Here is a 24,002-nt window from a genome sequence, read left to right as displayed (position 1 = left end):
TTTTGTGGACCTCTTCCTCTTTCTGGATTAAGCTGGACCTTTTGTTTTTCACTTCATGCTGGTCACCACCACCTCTACAGATTCCTCGAAGGCAGGAGGTTCTGTTGTTTCCCTGTCAAGCTTCACACCTTGTAGTTGTGCAAATCTTAGTTATTTTCTGGAGATAGAGGAAGAAGGTGGAGGAATGAATACTCATTTCTTCTAGTATTTTTGGAATTTTTTTTAAAAAAGGTCACAAGTTGGGCCGGGCGCGGTGGCTCACGCCTGTAATCCCAGCACTTTGGGAGGCCGAGGCGGGTGGATCACGAGGTCAAGAGATCGAGACCATCCTGGTCAACATGGTGAAACCCCGTCTCTACTAAAAATACAAAAAATTAGCTGGGCATGGTGGCGCGTGCCTGTAATCCCAGCTACTCGGGAGGCTGAGGCAGGAGAATTGCCTGAACCCAGGAGGCGGAGGTTGCGGTGAGCCGAGATCGCGCCATTGCACTCCAGCCTGGGTAACAAGAGCGAAACTCCGTCTCAAAAAAAAAAAAAAAAAAGGTCACAAGTTAATCTTTCACTCTAGTATCTGGGCCCATATAAAAATATATATATTTTTGTAAGAATTGAGTGTGTGCTTTACTGTGTTATACCCACTTTTAACTTTGGATGGTATTTCTAAGAAATGTCCCCTGCTATTAAATATTTTAAACCTGGATTTCAATGGCTGCGTATTAAAAAATTGTTTATGTAACTGATACCCAAATATAGACACTTAGATATTTCATGTTTTCCAGTTATGAACAACATGGTTGTGAGTAATAATGTACAGAAATATTTATAAAGAGCTCTAATGATTTATTTCTTTTGGAATTTTTGGAGCATAAATGTTTTTAGGGTTTTTTAACATTTGTCACAAGCATCATCTAGATATGCATTTATGTGGTACCACAATACAATTCTTAGGTTTGCCATGTTGGGATACCACAGCAAGCATTTCTAAATGAGCCTACTTTACATGATTCTGTCTTTGGCTCTAGGGATGACTAGTAACCAGGTGCAGGGGAGAAATAGTGGGTGGAGGGTCTAATCCAGGTAGGGAATCTGAACTTCAATCTGTCTATCCTTGGGCAATCCCACCATTGTTCTCCACCTGTCTCTCCCATCTCCATCACTCTCTCATCTTCTCTTATATATTGGGTACATGGTAGAGTGTGTAGGTGTGAGTGTATAGGTGTGGAATAGATGTAGAGCCTTTCTCTTCAAAATCCTTATGCCCCATCAAGATATTGGATACTCTCTGCTTCTCTTATGATTATGCCAGCTCCAAAAGCTCCCAAATTCTTACCCCCCACACTTTAGAAAAGTGTTTACCACTTTCTAAACTCCATCTCCACTCCTATGAACTTTCAGCAGCTTTATTTCTATATTTCTTTATTGCTATAATTAAATTTTGTTTTCTACCAGTTATGTCTGGAAAAACTCCAGTACATTCTTACTCATTACCTCTTTTCTCTGGCCGCTATTTATACTTGTCATTTCAACAACCCCCAGCTGTTGAAATTACAACATGCTGTCATAATGATCAGTCATTGATCAGGCTGAGTTTCTTGCTACATTGTGAGCTAGAGGACCAGGACCAATGTCAATGTCATTTTTGTCTGCTTGAAATGAATAGAAAAGATGAATATTAATAGCTAGGATTCAGAGAGCGCACAATACATGCCAAACAATAGTGTGTTTTACATTTATAAATCTTTTTAACAACTGCAGTGCCCAGAAGGTGACTAGAAAATGGACTTAAAAGTATTATTAGCCTACAGAGTACAATGTGGGAAACACTCCTGCTATTCTCTGGAGAAACTAGTTGACTCTTTAGAGGTTTGTGTATTATGTTAACAGCTATAACTTGTAACTCAAAGAGAGGATTGGTGGCCCAAATGCACTTCTCTGGGGGAGTGGTTTAGACACAGAATTAGTGAAACTATTGAGCTGAATAAGGGGGAAAAATCCCTTTATGTTGATTACTACTTTAAAATTATTTCAAGTGAAGCCTACCTTGTATATCTTTTTACTTGTCTAACATGTATTTGTTGTGCTAAGTACTGTGGATACCAAAATCAGTAAGATAGTGTGGTTGGGAGGCACAAATCTTTAAATAATAATTAGATATATGGTGATAAAAGCTATGATATGTAATTGTAGGGTACAATTGAAGTATATATGACAGGGACAATATTGAGGTCAGGATGGCTTCCCAGACAATAAGAGGTTACGCCAAGTGCTGAAGGACATGGGAGAGCTTGCCAGGTAGAGAAGGGGAAGGAGAGAAAGGAGTTTAACAAGTGTTTCTCATCTCACTGATTGGGAATTTGGGTACTTCTCCATTTAGTGTTGGTTATGGAACAATGTCAGAAATAAAGCTAGAGAGGTAAGTAGGCACCAGTTTAAACCAGGTCAAGATTTGCTATTTTATCAAAATTGCAATGGGAAGACATTACAGGATTTTGAATAAGAGGGAGAAATTAATTAATTCCTTTTGGGAAAGAACATTGTAACTTCAGTGTTGAGAATGTTGGGAAAGAGTAATTGTCGGGGCAGAATAACTAATTAAGAAGTAGCTCTTAATTAGTTAAGAGCTAATTCATTTATTCAGTAATTCGTTCCACAGATACATTTATCCCTTGGTATCCATAGGGGATTGGTTTCAGGATCTCTCTGGGGTACCAAAATCCAAGGATGCTCAAGTCCCTGATATAGAATAGTGTAGTATTTGCATTTAACTTAAGCATATCCTCTCATATACTTTAACAACACCTAATGCAATGGTAAATACTATGTAAATGGTATTTTTATGGTATTGTTTATGTAATAATGACAAGAAAAAAGTCTGTAGATGTTCAATTCAGGCCCTATTTTTTAAAGAATATTTATGATTCACAGTTGGTTTAATCTATGGATATGGAACCACAAACAGAGGACCAACTGTACTTTCACAGCACTACTATGTGCTAGGTACTATAAAACAGTATCTAAAAGGTGCTAGAAAATACTGCAGTAAACATAACAGACTAAGTTCTTGCTTTCAGTGATCTTACATTCAAGTTATTCTAGTGTGTGTGGGAGCATAAAAGACAACAGCTGTGAAAATCAGTAATGCAAGTCAAGAGAACAGAGAGTGATGGGAGGTTCTTTTTTAAATAAGTCTTTTCTGAAGAGATGAATATGAGCAGACACCTGAATGAAGTAAAGGATGAGCTTCTCTGGTCACTTGGGATGGAGAGATCCATATGGAGGCAGCATCAGGTGAGAGGTGGATGGTGGAGGTAGATGCATAATTGGCATCATCTGGGAACAATGTGGAAGTCAGGAAGTCTCCTTGGTGGGAAAAACCCGGAAAAGGGAGAGAGCGGTGAGAGTTGAGATAATGGAAGCAGCCAGTGGCCAGCTTTGTAAATTCACGTAGGTCATGGTGAGGGCTCTGGATGTTACTCTTAGTGGGATGACAAGCCATCTTAAGGGCAGTGAGTATGGAAGTGATATGTTCCAATCCCAATAGTTTACAAAGCTCATTCTGTCTAGAGGATGAAGAGTGGATTGTAAGTGAGAAAGGATGGAAGCAGGGACACCAGTTGAGAGGCCTCTGCAGCTACCCAGTGAAGCATGATGTAGTTGAAACTAGAATGGCATAACAGTGAGAGGCTGGTAAAGGGTTGGGATCAGGAAACATGACAAAGGTAGAGCTAACAGGATTTGCTGATGTATTGGAGGTAGAAGAGACAGAGGATTGTTAAGAATGGCTTCCAAATTTTTAACCTGGGCAACTGGAAAACTAGATTTGTTATGTATTCAGATGGGAAGCAGGTTTGAGGTTAGGGAAATCAATAGTTCAATTTTTAACATGTTCAATTTAAGCTGTTTAATAGATTAAGAACTGAAGACAAAGACAGAGTAGTCAGTGGGATAAAAGTGGTTGTGATAGGCTAGGCAAAGATGGAAGGAAGGCCTCTCCTAGGGCATTGACAGCAGATTGGAGAGAAGTGAAGGGATTTAAGAGATTCTTAAAGTAGATAATGACGTAGGTAAAGGAGTATTAAAAATTAGCAAGATGCTCAGTTTCTGCCGTGGTGAACAGGAATGGTGTTGCTTTCCCCTTAGTGAGAGAATCCAGAGGAATGAATGACTCCCAGTAAATAGGCTCTTTTTAGGCTCTTATAGGTCTTTGTGTCCCTATGCCTTGTTCTTCTTTAAACATCTCTGGTCACAAAGGAGCAAGGGCCGTGAGACTTTTCATAAAGGGTCATAAAGAGACCCTTTATGAAAGGGTCTCTTTCTTTTTGATCCTTTCATAAATGGTCTCTTTATGACAGAGATTGCATGGTCTTCGGGCCATGCAATCTCTGCCATAATTATTCATCTTTACTTTTGTAGTGTAAACTCAGCCAGAGGAACTACATAAATGATTGAGTGTGGCTGCGTTTTGCTAGAACTTTATTTATAAAAACAGACAATGGGCTGGATTTGGCCCACTGGCCATTGTTTGACTACTCCTGCAATAGCATAAAATTAAGCTGTTTCATCTCTCCTTGGGGAAAAGGATTTTTTTGCATTGTTAGAAGCAGAAGTGAGAAGAGAAACTTTGTAGTAGTACTTTGCAACAGCAAACCAAGATCCTGGTAAAATATGCAGAGTTCTATCCATTGGCAATTGGGCCCAGTGACAGAGGCAGCAGTTGCGAAGGAATGGAGAGCAGGTTACTATCAGAGTATGGGAAATTCCACTTTTCCTTGAGTGCTTATGCTTGGGGTAAATGACTGACCAAAGTGGAGAGGGCATATGTGGTCCACATTTTTTTCCGTGTGTTGAATTTCTCATAATCACAGGAATAATTTCGAGGAAACGATCAGCCAAATGCTGAAAATGTGTCATGTGTTTTCCCAAAGGAAGACATTTCTGTGCCTGGTGAGTGTATTCCTGAACAATTGTGTGTAAAGAGATGTTTTCAGCACAAACCAGAGATCCTGTACTGTGCACTTATAAAGAAAAAATGATACTGTAAAGAAAAGAAATCTATCTCTGTAATTGTTTGCTCAGTTCCACTTTTGGAAAATGGGTTTTCTTAAAGAGAGACTACCTCTGAGGTCTAATTTACTAGCACTGTTATTTGGCATTTCATTCCCAAGAAAAATGGAATCCTTGGTGGTTAACATGCTGTGAAGCAGTGGGAAACTCCCCAGATGTAGATCTCACCTTGTCTATCTGTTCTGCCTTGGCTTTACATTCAGAAATGGCCTCAGAAAACTTTCATCCTGAAATCCTTTGTATTCTTTACAGCTTTTAGCTCTATTATACTCTATACAGACAGATCCTCTTTGGGCTTTGATGTTTGTTTCCTGCCCATTATGTGTGATATTTGAGGTTCCTGAAAAGTCTATTAAGAGTTTGCCTCAAGAATTTTACTTTGCATGTTTGCAGTTCAAAACTCCCTAAACTTCACCAGCTGTGCACCAACAACCTCTCTGTGCTGCTGTCCTTGTCTATATGGTTTTCAAAAAAACAAACAGAATTATTTTAGAATTACATAAAAACTCCGTTATACATAATTTCCATTCTATAAGGTTTATTCCTTTTTTCTCTTACCATTTTCTACAGCCAGCACATTTTACAAGGCACATTAAGCAGTCACCATCAGTATTTTGAGTCTTAAGTTTCTAGACAAAGAGCAGAACTTTAGCATGTGTTTTTTAAAGGAAATGAACTGGACTTGCAATCAAAATGCATGAGTTTAAATGCCAGTTTCACCACTTAATAGTTACAAAATATTACATCTCTTAACCATGCTGAGCTGCAGCCTCTTTTGAAAAAGAGGCATTATTATATATGATATTACATTACATGGTAATTGTGAAGACTGAATTAGTCAACATGAAAAGTCTTCCAGGTGCATTGTTTGCCATATGGTAGGTACTCAGTACATCAATGTCAAAATCAACCCACTACCAAGGAAGACATTTCAAAGTGAGGAGCAGAAGAAAGGAATTTGCAAAGGCAGAATGAAGGTTAGGATTAAGGGCATCCCTTATGAGATTCCAGGTCAGTGATCCTCAAAGTATTGTCCCAAGATCAGCATCAACATTAGCATTACCTAGGAAATTGCTAAAAACGCAAAATTTTGTTTTTCACCCCAGATGCACTAAATTAGAAACTGTGGGTGGGTTAAGCAGCCTGTGTTTTAGCCAAGCCCTCCAGATGATCCTAGCGTTTGCTGGTGATTTTGAAGCACCACTCCTCTGATACTTCATATTATGGAACAATACTATTCAAACTATCTTATTTAATCCTCCTCAAAAAAAAAAAAAAAAGAAAAAGAAAAAGAAAAAGAAAAAACATTTACTGGGAGACCTGAAAACTTACTTTAAGAACCCAAAGTAATATAAGCCAAATCATAAGAAATATTTTCTCCTTCAGAAAGGATTTCTACCTAATTCAAAAATACAGGATTTCAAATAAGTGTCATCTAGAAGGTGGAAAAATATGAAGACCACACAGATGAGAACAAACAGAAGCAGTTTATTCAGAGCATGATAAAGCAAGAGGATCAGCCACCATCCTTGGAATTTAGCAACTTCTTAAAGACAGGCAGGGGAATAAAAAAGCTTTAGAAGCAGGGAAAAGAAGACTTCTAGTATCCTCGGATTGGAGGTTGTTGGCACAATGAAACAGCAGGTGCATTAACAAGCAGTGGGGCATCTTACGTAATTGCTTTGGGAGCAGCATATTTGGCATTCTGTCGTTAGTCTTGAGTTGGAAGCAGGTAGGAGGGTTAAAAAAGGGGGAAGCTAGCTTGCAGTCCTTGAACAAGTGTTGATTATTCTGGGCTGGCTGCCAGAGGTTGTCCATTGGAGTTTTATTGTTACACGTGGTCTGGCCATTGTCCATTTCTATGTTTAGTCTCTCAAGAATCCTGGGGGAAAGAGTGCATATATTTAAAGGAAATGATACATACTTTAAAATGGTTACATAGTATAGCTCAGGTTACTTGTTATAAGGAAAAACAACATGTTCATAGATTCTATTGTTTCCATTTTAAATAAAGAGGTATTTGAAAAAGTAATTTACATAAGTCATATTAGCAACACGATTATTATCTGACTTTAACTCTCCTCTGTATTAAACTCTGATTTTGTTGATGGTCAGTAATAAAGGTAATAAAGAAAGTACACACATATAATTACAGATGGTCCCCGACATGATGGTTTGACTTAAGAATTTTTTTACTTTACCATGGTGTAAAAGCAATATGCATTCCGTGGAAACCATACTTCCAATATTGAATTTTGATCTTTTCCCAGGATAGCAATATGCTGTGTAATACCATCTTACCATGTCTGGCAGCAGCAGTGAGCTACAGCTCTCAATCAGTCAGGTGATCATGAAGGTAAACAACCTATACTCTAGAGTAGTCTGCTGCCAGATGACTTTGCCCAACTCTAGGCCCATGTAAGCTTTCTGAACACATTTAAGATAGGCTAGGCTGTTACGATGTCCTGTAGGTTAGGTGTATTAAATGCATTTTCCACTTAAAATATTTTCAATTTACAATGGGTTTACTGGAAGATAACCCCATCGTAAGTCTAGGAGCATCTGTACTTGTAATAAATGATGCATACTGTCAAAACAAAAATTGCGCTGGATGAAGTTAAGCAGGTAAAGATGACTTTTTCTTTTCCAAGGCTATGGCAATAGCGACAGACCATAGTGCAATCTGATCTCAACTTCACTAAAACAAAGGGTAGGAGAGTTTTTAAGAACTGGAGTCTGGGGAAGGGATTACCTAATGTGTTATCTAATTAGCCTTACCCAAAGGAAAGGTAAACTTTCTCCTATCTTTATGACAAGAGATAGTTTTACAACTTGAAACAAGGTGTCCCCTTAAATTAGTCTCCTGAAGACTGAGAGATAAGAGATAAGAGCACTATATTTTTTGAAGATTTCCTTTAAAAGGGATGACTCCCACGTTCTTGAGAATATCAGTCCTGGCTTGTAAAAATGGTGAGTGTCTTTCATTTACATCTCAAGGCATTAGAGAAAGAATTTGCAATTACAAATTTTCTAAAGTAAATGCTCTAAGAAAAGGGAGTTCAGAGCCTGGAGTCAAGAGGAAGGCGATCTAAAGTTTAGTCAAGCTGAGTGGAACGTTAAGGTCCTCTTGGTTAATATTCAATCTTTTATCAGTATAGAAACCACCAGGGACCTTACATTTAAGGTTAATAAAATTCTAGAAAAAAAATTCAATTTTAGGCAGGCTCTCTTTTAAGTCAGAATGCCCTTGTACTCTTCTAACTGTCGATTGGTAAGAAAATGAAACATTATTTTCTCTAATTTAAATGTAATTCCTTTACAAAAGATTGTGCAGTGCTGGGTAGGATGGTGACAAACATACTTGGATAGGCAGTAATGGGATCTTTTGATGATATGCTGTGTGAATTTTCAAGAATGTTTCTTGTGTACCTGACACTCCTCACAGGTGGGAGAGGAGGCACTTGCTACAGAGATCATTGGTGCAATGGTGGCGCCCTCTGGTCTAACATAATTTTATTGCAGAGTTTGATACATAAAAAGATAAAAAGAAAATGTACTCTAGTTTCCCTGCGTCCTTGCTTCCTGTCATTCTCAGTAGCGGTCTTGCTGTAGTTCCAGGGAAGTATCAAGAATATGTATATATTCTTGTCTATATATACATATATACACACATACACACACACATACACAGACACACACAAAGGTAATAAAGATAATGAATAAAGTACACACATATAATTATAGATGGTCTCCGATGTGATAGTTTGACTTAAGAATTTTTTACTTTACCATGATGTAAAAGTAATATGCATTCAGTGGAAACTGTCCTTCCAATATTGAATTTTGATCAATATTGGAAACTATACTTCTAGTATTGACCAATATTGAATTTGATCTTGTGTGTGTGTATATATATATATACATATGTATGTATACGTGAATATATGTATGTATATATATTGAATTTGATCTTGTATGTGTGTATATATATATATTCCTCTTGGCTTCCAAAATACCACTGTCATTTGATGTTCCCAGATCATCCTGGATAGTCTTTCTCCATCTCCTCTACTGGTTCTACCTTCTCTACTGCACGTCTCAGTATTGCCATTCTTCAAGACCCTGACCCTCTTCGTGGGTAATCACATCCCTCTTCAGTTCTCTAAATCCTGTAGAAGTGCTGGCAATTCCAAGTATGTATCTCCTGCCCAGTCATCCCTTCTGAGCTCCAGACACACACACATCCAATTGCCTACTTGATGTCTTCACTTGAATGTCTTATAGGTATCTCACACTTACTGTGTTTCACCCATCTCATTAAACTGTACTAACATTTACTCAGATATGCAATTCTGAAATATGGCTTTTATTTGTACTTCTTCCCACCCACTCATGGAATCTATTTTTCTTATCCATCTCTTTACTCCCCAAATAAACCTTTAATCCACGCACGTATCTCCATCTCCCCAGCGACCATGCTACTTTTACCCACCATCTTCTTTTACCTGGACTCCTGCAGGAACCCCTGGCATATTTTCACTCCCCATGTCATTACTCTGTTTACATCACTTCTGTGTCTTCTCATTTATCTTCCAGTAGAACATAACCTTCCCCCCAGAGCACAATAAAACCCTCAGGGTCTGGCTTCTGACTACTTTCCTGAGCTCATCTCAGATGCTTAATCCCTTGCTCATTCTACTGGGATAATGAACATGAAAAGTCTTTCCTGCCTCAGGGCCTTTGCACTTGCTCTTCCCTTCGAATGCAATGTACTTCTCTTGGTTGCCCTGACTCCCAAATTATCTGCATACATCAGAACTCAGCTGAATGTCACCTGCAGTGTTCCCCAACTACCTAACATTTCCCTTTAACTCAGCGTGTTCTCTATCATAATATCATGTTTATACCTTTTATACTTTGCTATTCCACTTGTGACTTAGGAACCAGCAGCATCAGCAATGCTTAGGGGCTTGTGAGAAATGCAGAATCCCAGACCCTGCCTCAGACCTAAAAAAAGTCAGAATCTGCATTTTACCAAGCTCCTCAGTGGATTACTATGAACATTAAAATTTGGGAAATGCAACTCTGAAGCCCTGATCACAAACTATATTTATTTCTTTAATTATGCATTTGCTTATGTCTGTTTCCATCCATACTGTGAACGCCATGAGGTCAGGGCTTTGTCCATTTTCTTTACTATTGAATCTAGTACTCAGAACAGTGCTTGGTCTATAGTTGGCACTCAACACATATTTGATGAATGAGAAATTTAAACTAACTTTCTCAATTGATCCATGAAGAACTGAGGATTGGAAAAGTCAAGTGAATTTTTTGAAGTCAAACAGCTGTTTATGAACAAAACCAGTGCAAAAAAGCCCACAAAAAATAACAAAAACATTCTCGATTGTCCAGAAAGTATAAGGCAGTGTGTGTGCGTGTGTATGTGTATGTGTGTGTGTGTGAGACAAAGTATAACCTAAGATTTCCTTTGCTATTTTCTCTGTATAACTATCACTGTTAATAGCAATAATCACTTATTTATCATACTTTATCATTCAGAGTCCATTTTCACATATACTAACCTATGTGGAAATTTACCCAGAATTTGTGTCTTTATACTTTCTTTCATTAAGAGCAGAGAAAATGGCAAACACGGCCCACAAGTTTGTGGAGTTTACTAATGGATCAAAAGATCACTGAGAAAGCAAAAAAGAAGATAAAGTAAAATTTCTCATAAGAATAGCTGTCAAAGAACCAATTTAGTGGAGTGGCAGCTCTTCAGCCAGATGAGAACTATCCAGTTGTGGCTGATAGGATTCCTTGAGGGTGTCAGAGGCAACCCAAGGACCTAACATGAATTTCACAGAAGTGGTTTTGAATTTATTTTAATTGTCATTACTGGACTTACTTTTAATTCAATGGACAGTTCTGCCTAATTAAAAAAGCTTCTTCTATGCTTAAATTTTACTTGTCACTCCTACTTTAAAGTGAAGCTATTTCTAGCTCCTAATTGGCATGCCACAAACAGACCATTATATTGAACTTGGTGCTCTCTAACTCAGACTTTCCCACTTGATTCAAAATGTACCCTCACTGGAGCCAGAGATGTTCATCACAGAGGCTCTGAATCTGTTTCCTTCTTTTACAAGAGGAAAGACAGTACAAGAGAGATGATTCTAATGGTGGTGGTGGGGTTGATGGATAATTCATATTCTAAGGATATGTTTAAATCATAGATTATAAACAAAAAAGCGACCTAAAACAGCCAGGCCAGCCTGCCTCCAATACAGGAGCCTTGTACAGTATCTTGATATGTGGTCATCCAGGAATTCTTTTTTATATCATGCTAAAATATAAGTAACACAATTTATTAATATATAAAATATGCATTTTAAGCATATAATTTAGTGATATTAAGTCCCCAAAGAGAATGAGATCATATACTTTGCAGCAACATCGATGGAGCTGGAGGCCATTATCCTAAGAAAATTAACAGAGGAACAGAAAATCAAACACAGCATGTTATCACTTACAAGTGGGAGCTAAACACTGAGTACATGATGGACACAAAGAAGGGAACAACAGACACTGGAAGCTACTTGAGGGTGGAAGGTAGGAGGAGAGTGAGGATCACTACCTATCAAACTATGCTTATTACATAGTGATGAAACAATCTGTACACCACACCTCCTGTATATCAAACCTGCACATGTACCCCTGAACCTAAAATAAAAGCTAAAAAAGAACATTCACAGTGGTGTGCAACGATTACTACTCTCTACTTCCAGAATTTTTTAAATCATTTCAAACACTCTATACTTTTTAAATAATACCTCCCCATTCCCCTGAGTTCCCAGTCCCTCCCTGATAATTTTCTATTTTCTTTCCCCACGAATTTGCCGATCTAGAATCCTCGTGTAAGTGGAATCACAATATTTTTCCTTTTGTGTGTGGTTTATTTTGCTTATTTATTTGTTTCATTTATTTGTAAGGTTCATCCATGTGGTAGCATGTATGAAAACTTCATTTCTTTTTATAGAGAAATAACATTTTCTAGTATGTGTATGCCACATTCTATTTATTCGCTTATCTGTTAGTGGAAACTTGAGCTGTGTTCACCTTTGGGCTATTGTGAATAATGCTGCTATAGACATTGGTATACAAGTGTCTGTTTGTATCCCTGCTTTCAGTTCTTTTGGGTGTACGCCTGGGATTCAATTGTGGGATCACATAGGCATTCTATATTTAACCTTTAGAGAAACCATCAAACTTGTTTTTCCACAATGGCTGTATCATTTTACATTCCCACCGGCAATCCACACGTGTTTCAATTTCCCCACATTCACACTGACACTTTTTATTTTTTGTTTGTTGTTTTGTTTTTTATAACTGCCAGCCTAATGAGTGCAAATTAGTATCTCATTGCCATTCAGGTATGATGGCACTTAAACACTTTCTGTGCCAGGGAGCACAAAACAACACCAGGAAGCTATTGCAGATCATCTTTAGTTGTTAGAAGGCTCTTATTATCTAGTACTAAATCTTGCCTCCCTCTGTCAGTAACTCTAATCCTTCACTGCACATCAGAGTCACTTGGGAGCTTTTAAAAATTCCTTCATCCAAGCTGCAATCCAGACCAATTAAATCGGCACCTTTGAGGGTGGATTCCCAGAATCAGCATTTTTTAAGGCTCCTCAGGTAACTTAAATATGTAGCTAAGGCTGTGAACCACTGCTTAAAACCCACCCACTGGTCCTAGTTAGCCTCACAACCTGTGATGACCTTATCAATGAGCTTTCTCTGACATCCTTTATTAAATAGCCAGCCTGCAATCCCCCACTGGCCATCCAGTCCTCCTTACCCTCCTAGATTTTTTTTTTTGCCATGGAGTATATCATCAGCTGACATCTTACATACTGTCTTGTGCATCTGTTTATTGTCTGTTTTGCTCTCTGTTTTGACTATTGATGTCTCTCTAGGACATACAACAATGCCTAACACAGCGTAGGTGCTCAGAAATTACTGAATGAATGAATATGTAAATCTACTCTTATTTAAAATGGCAGCCCTCAGGTAGTTAAAAATAGCTTTTTTATTTCATCCATGGACCTTCTTTTCTCTAGGTAAAATCTCTGTACTTTCAACCAGTCTTCGAAGATGTTGAATAATAAATGTTACCATTATGAGCACAATATAGCTCTGTTTCACTCAATCAGCAAGTAATTGAGCACTTATTATGTAATGCATAGTCTACATATGCAAAATTAATAAATAATAATACATACTCTAGACTAGACACTGTGCCAGATACTGGAGATTATAGTGAAAAAGATAACCAAAGTCAATCTGTGGAATTGGGGGACAGACAACAATCAGTAACAAATCATTTCAGATAACAGTAAATGCTATAAAGAAAATGAAAAATGTTTGTTGGCTGTGGTACATTAAGTGGGGGTTAAATTAATCTGAGATCTGAATGACAAGAAGAAGTCAGTCACTGAAGAAACATTCCAGGAAGAAGGCACCTCAAATACAGAGGCGCTGCGGGTGGAGGAGACGAGTTTCAGAGGGGCTGTGAGTCAGTCTCTGAGAAGGACAGGAAAGAGAACCACCATCACCTCCTTTGCTAGTGCTTTAACTCAACTAACATGACCTAAGATCAAATGAGTTTTTGGTAGCCACATCAGCCTATTAAGGTCTTTTTTCTAAGTATACAATTTTCCTCATTGAATTAAATCTTCCCTATCTAATGTTTGTGCTGTTGATAGTTAGAACTTAAGTGTGCAAGAGTGATTGAGATAAGCATATCTGGAATTTCTTTTCAACTAAACCCCAATCACAAACAATCAATCTGTCTATAAAAACACTTCTCAGCAGAATGGAGGGACCTTCTCATTCTCCAACCACTACCAGACTGGTTCCTCAATCCCTTTGGCACCTTGTCTTCTGTGCCATCTTAACAGAAGTTCTGGACAACGCCAAAGCCAGGACTTTGCAGGCTGCTGCCATTAGGAGTGAGCATGCATCTTAATTTTCAGTCAAAAGAGCTCAGGAAAGACAGAGAATTCTTGATTTTTGGAACCCTGTGTTCTCAATGGTGGGCTCACAGGACAAGCAGCTCTCCTAGACCAGCCACTAACATGCTGTAACAAGTCAGTTCTTCTGTCTGGGCCCAGTTTTCCTGTATTCAAATGTGGAGTTTGGGTCTAGGATAAATTTGTTCAATCCATGGCCTGTAGGGGCACATGCAGCAGCCCAGGACAGCTTTTAATGCAGCCCAACACAATTTATAAACTTTCTTAACACATTATGAGTTTCTTTTTGCAAAAAATTTTTTTTAGCTCATCAGCTATCATTAGTGTATTTTATCTGTGGCCCAAGACAATTCTTCTTCTTCCAATGTGGACCCCGGAAGCCAAAAGATTGAACACCCCTGGTCTAGGAGTTTTAAGATTCTTTGAAACTTCATTAACAAAGAACATTTTATTATACTATAAAAGTTATTAAAATCCCTATAACTTCTGAATATTAATCTGCAGATATCATGCTTTCATTGAAAAGGGATCTTCATTTTCAAGTTAATAAAACAAAATGCTGAGTTTACATGGGGAAGGTGACATTTGTAGACTTAAATCAGATGCTGAAATTGACGAGAACACAAATTTGAACTGTGAAAACAATGACATATTGTGAGCACTAAAAGAAATGATCAGAGTGGTAAAAGGAACCACTGAGCTTATTTATTGGTTGCTATCTTTCCAACGATCTTCACAGAATCTGAATTCAATTTGTCCAGGTGAACTGATGTAAGAACAACCATCAGACCTCTCCCACAATCTTTTTCTCTGGGAGAGCCTACCTGTAGCCAGAAGCTTCTGCATGGGCTGGAATGAGACACTGTAACAAGATGGCTTTGCATTCAGGCAAAGTAACTGGGCAAAGTAACAACTGGTTCAAGTTGTTACTGAGCAAGCAGTGGGATCCTTGCTGATGTTCATAGAAGCCAATACTTATGGCCCTGATTTTGAGAAAAGAAAGGCTTTATTATAAGTTGACTGACAAAGAAGCAAGAGACAGAGCTCAAATCTGTCTCCCTGAGCTGGGAGATGTGGCAGGTTTTATAGGGAGAGGGTAATAAGGCATGATCTGATGGGATCTTTGTGATAAGGTAATGCCAGGAGGTATGATCTGACTGGGTTGTGCCATAAGGTGATGCTAGGGCTCTATATGATTGGATCATGGATCACACCATGAGATGTCCACTTCTTTATTTGGTCCCCATGCCTTGTTCCAAGCACTTAGGGTCCACCCTGGGGTTGCATGCTTGGTTCATCTGGGCTTGGTCAGTTCAACTTGCAACCTGGGATTCCATGGCAACTAAAACGCAGCTCTCCATTTCATACACAAAGTTGAACCAGATTGGGCTGCTCCTGCAGTTACAAAGTTACTATCATTCATTCACTCAACTTTTGCAATCTAGTTGAGTAGGTGCACAAAACGGAATCAACCATATGTGTCTGAATGTGAGTTGAACTAAGTGCCCTGAAGGAAAGCCACAAGTTCTTGGATGGAAAATAACTGCAATCCCAGGCTTGTTAATTCAGCTCTCTAAGCCTCATACTCCTCTTATGTAGGAGCTAACCAGGTTAACATGTCAAGTGGCAGGATCAGATTTTGGTGTATACTAAATGCATGATGTGTCATCAGCTGATGGTGAAGTTATCTTTCTGAAGGTCAATGATGAAAAGATGAATTTTCTTTCCTGTGTCCCAGAGTTTCATTCAATTCTTTGTACTCATGTGTGTGTTTCAGTTCCAAGGAGGGTTTCGGGTCAGTGGAGAAGGTCGTGTTGCTCACGTTTCTCTCGGCGGTTATCCTGATGGCCATCTTGGGGAACTTGCTGGTGATGGTAGCTGTGTGCTGGGACCGGCAGCTCAGGTGAGCAGCAGGAGAAAACCTTTTGAGGAAACATAGGTGGAGTTCTGAGCTCTCCCTGGAGAGTTGGGTGTGAACATTTCCACTATAATTTGTAATTAAGAAAGAAAACATTTATGGGAACTATATTTTTAGAATGAAAGAAGAGAAAAAGGGATTGCAATTAATCCTGCAACTCTAATACAACCAGTGTAAACACTTCAGTAGATTTCCATCCTGTCATTTTTTTCTTTGTCAAATGTGTTTATAGTTGTGATCATTATATACACAATTTTTGAGAGCACATATAATCTAACCTCCCTGTTTTATCAATGGTTTTAGGAAGACGTGGCTGACAAGGGACAGATCTAGAAATTAAATGTGTGTTTTTTGCACTTCTACTTCGTCAGTCTCAACCCTGGCTGCAATTAGAAGCACCTGATGCATTTTAAAAAACTGTCATCCTGTGGTACTAGTGTGTCTCACATAGTATTTTGGACGTAGTTATATTTAAAAAGTTATTCATTGTTAAAATTCAAATCTAATCAGGCATCCTGTATTTTATCTGGCCATCTTTGAGGGGAGAGGTGTTAACTCCCAGGGTGCCTGAACTGAATGATCTGGGGTGAGATCTCAGCATCCGTATTTACTAAAATGCATCAGGTCATTCTAGTGTATAGCCTGGGACAAAAGCCTCTGGGCCATAAAAAGGTATAATCAAGTAGTTTCTCTCTAAGTAAGACATCCACACGTCTAATGATGATGCAAATAAAGTGTAAAAGTGCAATTTTGACCAGTGTTATAAATGTGAGGTGCACAGTAGCCAGTCTGCTAGTGTGAAATGGTGGACTGTGACTACAGTCACAGGGCATACCTTGGGAGGGTTTCCTGAGAATTCCCGACCATGGACTGATGGGTGGGTGGGATGTAACTAGGCAACTGTTGGAAGAAAGAGCATCTGTGTTGGCCCTCAAAAGGGAGCCGTATGTGCAGGGGAACTCAGATTAGGGCAGGGTGGCCAGAAAGGAGAGGAAAAAAGAGCTTTTGGTACAAGATAGGTCTGGAGAAGTCAGAAGAGGCTGGACCATGCTGGGTCTTCTCAGCCCTGTTACAGAAATGGAAATTGAATCTCACAGAATACGCCAAGCATGTGACTTTTTCTTTCCCCTTTCCTCCTCCCTTCTTTTCTTCTTCCTTTGCTTCCCTTTATCCTGTTTTCTCTCTTGATCTTTTCTCCCTCCCCTTTTTCCCTTATCCCTCCCCCTGCCTTCTCTCTTACACTTTTTCACTCACAGGAAAATAAAAACCAATTATTTCATTGTATCTCTTGCTTTTGCGGATCTGCTGGTTTCGGTGCTGGTGATGCCCTTTGGTGCCATTGAGCTGGTTCAAGACATCTGGATTTATGGGGAGATGTTTTGTCTTGTTCGGACATCTCTGGACGTTCTGCTCACAACAGCATCGATTTTTCACCTGTGCTGCATTTCCCTGGATAGGTAAGGACAGAGCAATGTGCATAGTGGAGCTCCATGCTGGAAACAATGACCTGATGGATATTGGGCAGTGTCTGCCTTTCCTTATTCATTAGAAGAAAGGAATCTCAGAGAGGTAAATTTGGTAATTCAGTTACACAGTCAGTCACTCTCCAGCTTTTGTGGAGTGCCCCTTTTTAGTCAGGCCCTCTCTGAGGCGCTGCAGATGCACAGATTAGAAAGATCTAGAACTTGTCTGCGAGGAGTTTGCAATCTAAATAACAATAGATGTCAGCAGTCAAGTTTACTGTAGAGTTCTAAATTTTATACTGACGGTATGAACAAAATTCTGAAGAAGCTGAGTGTCAAGAATGAGTACATCTTCCCAGAGGGCAGCAGGGGTGGCTCAGAATGAAAATGCCCTCTGTTTGAACATAACCCTTTCCTGAAAATATGTTTCTGTAATAATTTTATGTACATATTTATGGATGTGCATGTAATTGTGAAGACTCCTTTCCAGAAAGTTACAGATGATAATAAACTTCCCAATAATTTTATGTTTTCTGGACCCAGGTCTAGCATTTCATTCTTGTTGCAAAATTTTATTCTTTTTCTTCATATTTGACTTCAAGAGACCTAGTGATTTCCATCTTTGCCTCATTTGTTGCAGATTTATGTATTTATCACTTGTATCATCATATTTATTTTCCAATTTCTACTAATGTACATTTTATCATAAACGTAGAATGCAATCTAAAGTCAGGTGATTACACAAACATATGCTGTTCTCAATGTAGTCATATCTTAGGGGTTAGCACTCAGAAAAATGTGGGGGTGCAAATCACATGTTGTCAGAATTACCAGCGACAATGATTTCTTACTGTCTCTTGAGCAGCCCAACAAACCCAAGTTTTCCTCCAGTCTTGGGATAGATGACAACTCATACCTACTTAGGAAAAGTTTCCTCATTTGAAAAGTATGTAAGAATAAATCTGAAGCCGAACCTTTCTAGAAAACCTCTAGATCTTCTCTCAGGGCTGCCCAAAGCAAGCTCTCCACATCAGACGGTTGATTCTACACTTTCTCCCATTTTTTTCCTGGCTGACTGGCTCAGCCTTTTTAAAATTTATTTATTTTTATTTATTTATTTTACAGGAGTAAGTCTTGCTATGTTGCCCAGGCTGGTCTCGAACTACTGGGCTCAAGTGATCCTCAGGCTTCAGCCTCCCAAAGCACTAGGATTAGAGATGTGAGCCATCATGCCCAGACAATTACTGTTTTTTAAATTGAGGACTAGGAAAAGTAGTTGACTGAAACTAGAGATCATGGCATATCTAAAATATATAGATAGATACTTTTAAACACTAACATCATAGTCTTCCCAGAGAATTAGTCACACTGGGAGAGGGAGGTAGAGACTGAAACCAGCTGAGGGGACATCGGGTTCATCTCTTATTTCATGAGACATATGTACACTGATTGGAATGACAGGCATAATGGTCTGCTCTATTTAAATTGCTTTCTCTTTTGCTCTGCCAAGAACATATAGTTGAATATGCTTAAGTTAAATGCATGTATAATGAGACTCCACTATATAGCTAGAGATAATGACTCTGGTAAAATTGATCTGCTGGCAAGCAACCATACCCATTACATTTCATAGTTGAAAATTTGTGTTTATTAGCTTGTTTACAACAATCTGACTTCAGTATATGAAAGACTTTTAAAGACAGTCAGGATACACTGTATGAAAGTTGACATTATAGAAAATAAAATGTAAAAAGCAGAAAATCTATGGAAATCCTGCTGGGTAACCTGCATATGATCATTGCTAAAATGAGTAGCAAGACTGTGGGAATTTGGAGAAAGCCAGGCTGGGGAGTTGGAGGCAGCTGAGGTAACCTTGAGATCTGGGTAAAAGGAAGGGTAAGAAAAAGAGCCAGTCGGCCAGGAAAAAAATGGGAGAAAGTGTAGAATCAACCGTCTGATGTGGAGAGCTTGCTTTGGGCAGCCCTGAGAGAAGGTCTAGAGGTTTCCTAGAAAGGTTCGGCTTCAGATTTATTCTTACGTACTTTTCAAATGAGGAAACTTTTCCTGAGTAGGTATGAGTTGTCATAAACAGGATGAATTGGTCATTAAGAAACATCTGCTTTAGAATTAAAGAGATTTGGGTTCAAATCCCAGCTTTTAACATTTTTAGTTTTGAGAATGGCAGTAAGTGATTGAGATTGAGTCTCGGTGGTCTTGTCTCTAAAAATTGAGGAGCTAGCACCTATTTTATATGACTGCAGTTAGGTGTAAATTAGATAATCCATTTAAGGCATCATTTTGGCCCAGCTTGTCACAGTGCTCCATTTTAGTGGATGTTGTTGTTAATGTCAGTTTCTTGTAACTATCCATACAACTCATGATCTTTCTCACCAAACTTGCGCCTCCTCAGTGAACAGCTGCTCCAATAACTGCATCATCTAGAAACCAGGTAGTTACTCTAATAGCAATCTTTCTGCATCCCCTACATTTAAATAACAACACGTCCTGTTCATTTTCTTTCCTAAAGAGATCCTAGTCTATTTCTATCTAACTCTATAATTTGTCCAAAGTAATAACATTTCTTGAATAAATCACTCAACACTTTACTAATTATTCCCTCCAAATATGTTTTATTCCCTTCCCATTCACTTGTCACTCACAAGATCAAATAGCCATCTTTTTAAAATGCCACTCTGATATAGTTGCTCCTTTGCTTAAAACCCTTCAGTGGCTATTCATTGTACGGAAGATCAAGACCAGACTCGTACAGGGTTTTTCGCCCTCTGTTTCCTGTCCATGTCCCCAGTTTCCCTTCACACCCTTCCTAACCTCACCTCCAGGCCCGTTGCCTTGGCCTTCTTTCTAGTTCTCCAGGGTTCTGTGCTCAGCCATCTGAGGACTTGGCTTTTCCCTCTGCCCCTCCTTTCCTGCATGTCTTTCAGATTTTAGTTAAATCCTCTCTTCTTTGCAGAAGTCTTCACTGACTCCATCAAACCCATTTTTCTCCTTCGTAGAACTCAGTGTAATTATAGTTAAAATCAATTCTATACTTTCTTCTTAAATGTCTTTCTATTCCAATGGGAGGAAGTTCAAGGCTACAAACAAGGACAAGGTCCCTGCCCTCAAAGAACTTGCATTGTTGTGGGGAGGTTGGCAATTAACCAGTCATTTCATAAATACTTATTTAGGTATTAGGCAAACACGATTGAACAAATGAAGTGGTCAGCACGTTCTCTTTGTGAGAGTCATGCCAATAATTCCATTTCTTTCTCTGACGGTGGATGTCAAAAACTCCAAGACCATAAGTAAGATATCAGATGGGGTTTCTTTTACTTTATTTTCCTTGGGGAGCTTGGGGATCTTGCCTCCAACTTGTATCCAGCTTTCCCTGTCCCAAGAGTGAGCCTCTCATAGTGCTGGAGTCACCCATCCTGAACATAGCAGGGCAATATTTTAGCCTGGAACAGTATGGTTTTATTTATCATCTAGCATCTGTTTTTGCTGTGTCCTTCCCATCCTAACCGTTTGGTTTAGTTGGGCTGGGCCAAAGCACAGAGTGAATGTCTCAGTGAAGTGTGATGTCCTTGTTATCCATGTTATTGCTGGCAGTATGCCATGTCCTTCTCTCCAGAGCTGCTACAAGTCTTCTGGGATCAATGATAGGGGGTAGTGCCTTTGAGCAAGAAAGCTCACTTTGATTTGTAACTTCTCTCAGATGGCAGACTCCTGGATAAAAGCAAAACGTAGGACTATTTCAGTATTGTAAAATGCAGTTTCCCAGCTCTCATTCTCAGCTCACTGTGCTTCTTGATGCTTTCAGAATTGAATTCTGTTAACAAAAATTTATTGCCTCCTTAAATATAATTTCCAAAGCATAATTAAAATAAATGCACCATATAGTATGGTCATAGGAGATCAAAAACTGCTTTAAAAGCTTTACAGTACAGTTGATTTTTTTAAGATCTAAAGTTCTGTGGTGAATAAAAACTAACCAAGTAGTCATAATAGAGTACCAGTTTTAAAAGTGAAATATATGGCAGCCATTTAATGATAAATAGTTATGTGTGTTGTCCTAAAAAGATATCACTAATGTATTATGTTGGGGGAAAAAAAGCAAGTGGCAGACTCTAATCTTTAGCATAATTCCACTTTTATAAAATAGATATGCAGATGTATGTATCTGGATTTACATGAGTGTGTGGAGATAGAGAGAGAGAGAGAGAGAGAGAGAGAGAGAGAGAGAGAGAGAGAGAGAGAGAGATTGAGAATGAAAAAGAAAGAACATGAATGAATTTTCCCTAAAACATTAACAGTTGGTTATATGAGGGGTAGGGCATAGGGTATAGTGCTGGCCAGAGTGGACAGTCAGTTGAATTGGCGTTGGGACCCTTCACTTTTATTAATTTCTATAATATATATTTTAAACTTCAATTTTCTCTTTGCTAGAAGGCTCAAATGCAAGCCCATCCACAATAGCCTTTTAGCTGAAAATGTTGCTGGAATGGCACATTCCTCAGTTCTCTGAGAACATTCTACTTCAGTGGTGGGAGTTGCCTGTGAGGTCAGAACAAGCCAGAGACCATGGAAATCTTCCTGACCAGTATGTTCTCTCTGCTTTCTCACCAAACACCCTTGCTTCTCCCTCTAAGGGGCCCTCGCAATCTCTTATGGGTGCATCACTCCCACATTGATCTTGGTTAACCTCCTCCCTGTTCACAAACTTGTATCTGATTTATTCTAACAGTCCCTTGTCTAATCCTCACAGATATTTTAAATCACAATATTAATAATACATGAACATTATTAAAAATGCCATCGGTTCACAAGTAGAACGTAAAAATGTCCCCAGTTCTTTCAATATCCACTTCCACAGCTGCATACCCTGAGGTAACCACTGTAAATAGCAACTGCCTGTAAATGCCAGTGATTTCATATGCAATAAGCAGACCTATCTGAATATATTTTGAGTTTATCATTTAAGTAAGCCTTTGAAGAGTGCTTGTACTGTGTATATGCCAATGAATTGCCTGAATGCAATGTTTTTACCAACTTGTTTATTGGATAATCTATTAGCAAGGTTTCTTTCAGCAGCATGTGACAGATAATAAGCTGATTGTTCAATTAACTGAAAAGTGTGGCTTCAGACATGGCTCTCTACAAGGATTTGAACAATATTATCTAGTTTAACTTTGCCCCTCTCTAACTCTGTTTTCCTCTCCTCTTTGTCTCCATCTTGTCTTCTCATTCTCCCTGTTTACTTCCCTCTCTGTTTCCCTATGTCTGTTCCTCTCTTTCTATCTGTCCCTCTTTGTCCCTGTGCTTTCCATCAGTTCTGGTTTCTTGTTAGATTTTTTTCTTAGGCTGGGTTCTTCCGCCTGGAAAAATAAATAGTCGCAGGCAACAAGTCTTAAACCATTCTTAACACGTGAGTCCATAGGAAGAGAAACCTAAGTGCTGTTTCTTACGGAAGAACTTTGGTTGGCTTTGCTTGAGTCAAATACTCTTCACTTAGTGAGTCACTGTGGTGTGGAGATGACACATCCTGGTTACTGGGCAGAGGTCAGGCACCGTGACTCTCAGCTTTACCGAAAGCAGATGCTGTGAAGGAATGGCAGTTCCCACTGAAAAGATGGGTATTGGACAGACAAGAAGAGGAGATATCAACTCCCCTTTGGCTGACCAGAGCTGACACATATCTTTATGGAGCCTCCACAACAAGACAGAGGTATGTCATCTCCAAGTCTTCCCTATATTAGGCAAAATATTTCTAGATCCTTCTGCTGGCCTCATAAGCCATACTTTCAGACTTTTAACCATTTTGATCCCCTTTCTCTGAACATGCTGACTTTGTCCCTTACTTAGCATCAAATGTAATTTCCTTTAAAAACAAGTCAATTTCACTTCATTGAAGACAGCATTCTCTATAGTATTGCAAAATTCTCTTTTGGATACATCTAGCTGAATTGTCACCCTTCCTCTGCACAGCTCAAAAACTTGATGTGTTTTATGTGCAAAATTCTCCAACAGTTTCTTAGTCTCAGATCCTCTTTTAAACAGGTTTACTTGTAAAACATTCTTACTTCAAGGTTACATGTTTAATCCTGTGCTGGAGATAAATGTGTCTGCATTTCTTCATGATCTCCCTGGAGTATAACTCAATTTCGTAATGTATAAATGAAAAGTGTCTGTCATTGTGATCTGTGTCACAAAATTACATTCGTTTTCCCAATAGGATTGAAATGCATTTCACAAGGAAAATACATTAAAAGTTTCTCCTCCTCACATACCGTTTAAGGGTAGGTTCAGGCATAATAATAATATTTGTTGAGTCAAATTTCATGCCAGAGGTATGAACTGTTATTTTTATATTCACTTCAGCAAACATTTATGAAGTGCTTACTAATTACTAGGAGTCGTTCTGGACATTGTAAACACAATGGTGAATGGTCAGAAAAAGCTTTGACTCATGGAACTTTTTGTCTAGTTGGGAATATAGATAGTAAACAGGTAATTACAGTAAAA

The 24,002-nt window shown here is 38.8% G+C and overlaps 1 protein-coding gene across 4 annotated transcripts in view; it reads left to right on the top strand.

Moving 5' to 3' along the window:
- The window catches only part of HTR4 (5-hydroxytryptamine receptor 4), a 196,735-nt gene that overhangs the window by 80,843 nt on the left and 91,890 nt on the right, over positions 1 to 24,002 (top strand). For 3 of the 4 annotated variants that reach the window (XM_064366497.1, XM_012455135.2, XM_064366496.1), the window contains exons 3-4: positions 15,877 to 16,002; positions 17,274 to 17,474. In XM_064366497.1, the coding sequence (XP_064222567.1) occupies positions 15,877 to 16,002; positions 17,274 to 17,474 (327 nt within the window). The remainder of the gene's footprint in view (positions 1 to 15,876; positions 16,003 to 17,273; positions 17,475 to 24,002) is intronic. The other variant, XM_064366498.1, reaches the window with a different exon arrangement.

This window comes from Aotus nancymaae, unplaced genomic scaffold (genome assembly GCF_030222135.1).
Source record: "Aotus nancymaae isolate 86718 unplaced genomic scaffold, 86718_ANA_hifiasm-v0.15.2.pri h1tg000064l_1, whole genome shotgun sequence".
NCBI classification, from domain to species: Eukaryota; Metazoa; Chordata; class Mammalia; order Primates; family Aotidae; genus Aotus; species Aotus nancymaae.
The sequence above is the reverse complement of the archived record's forward strand: the minus strand, read 5'-3'. Positions and strand labels throughout refer to the sequence as shown.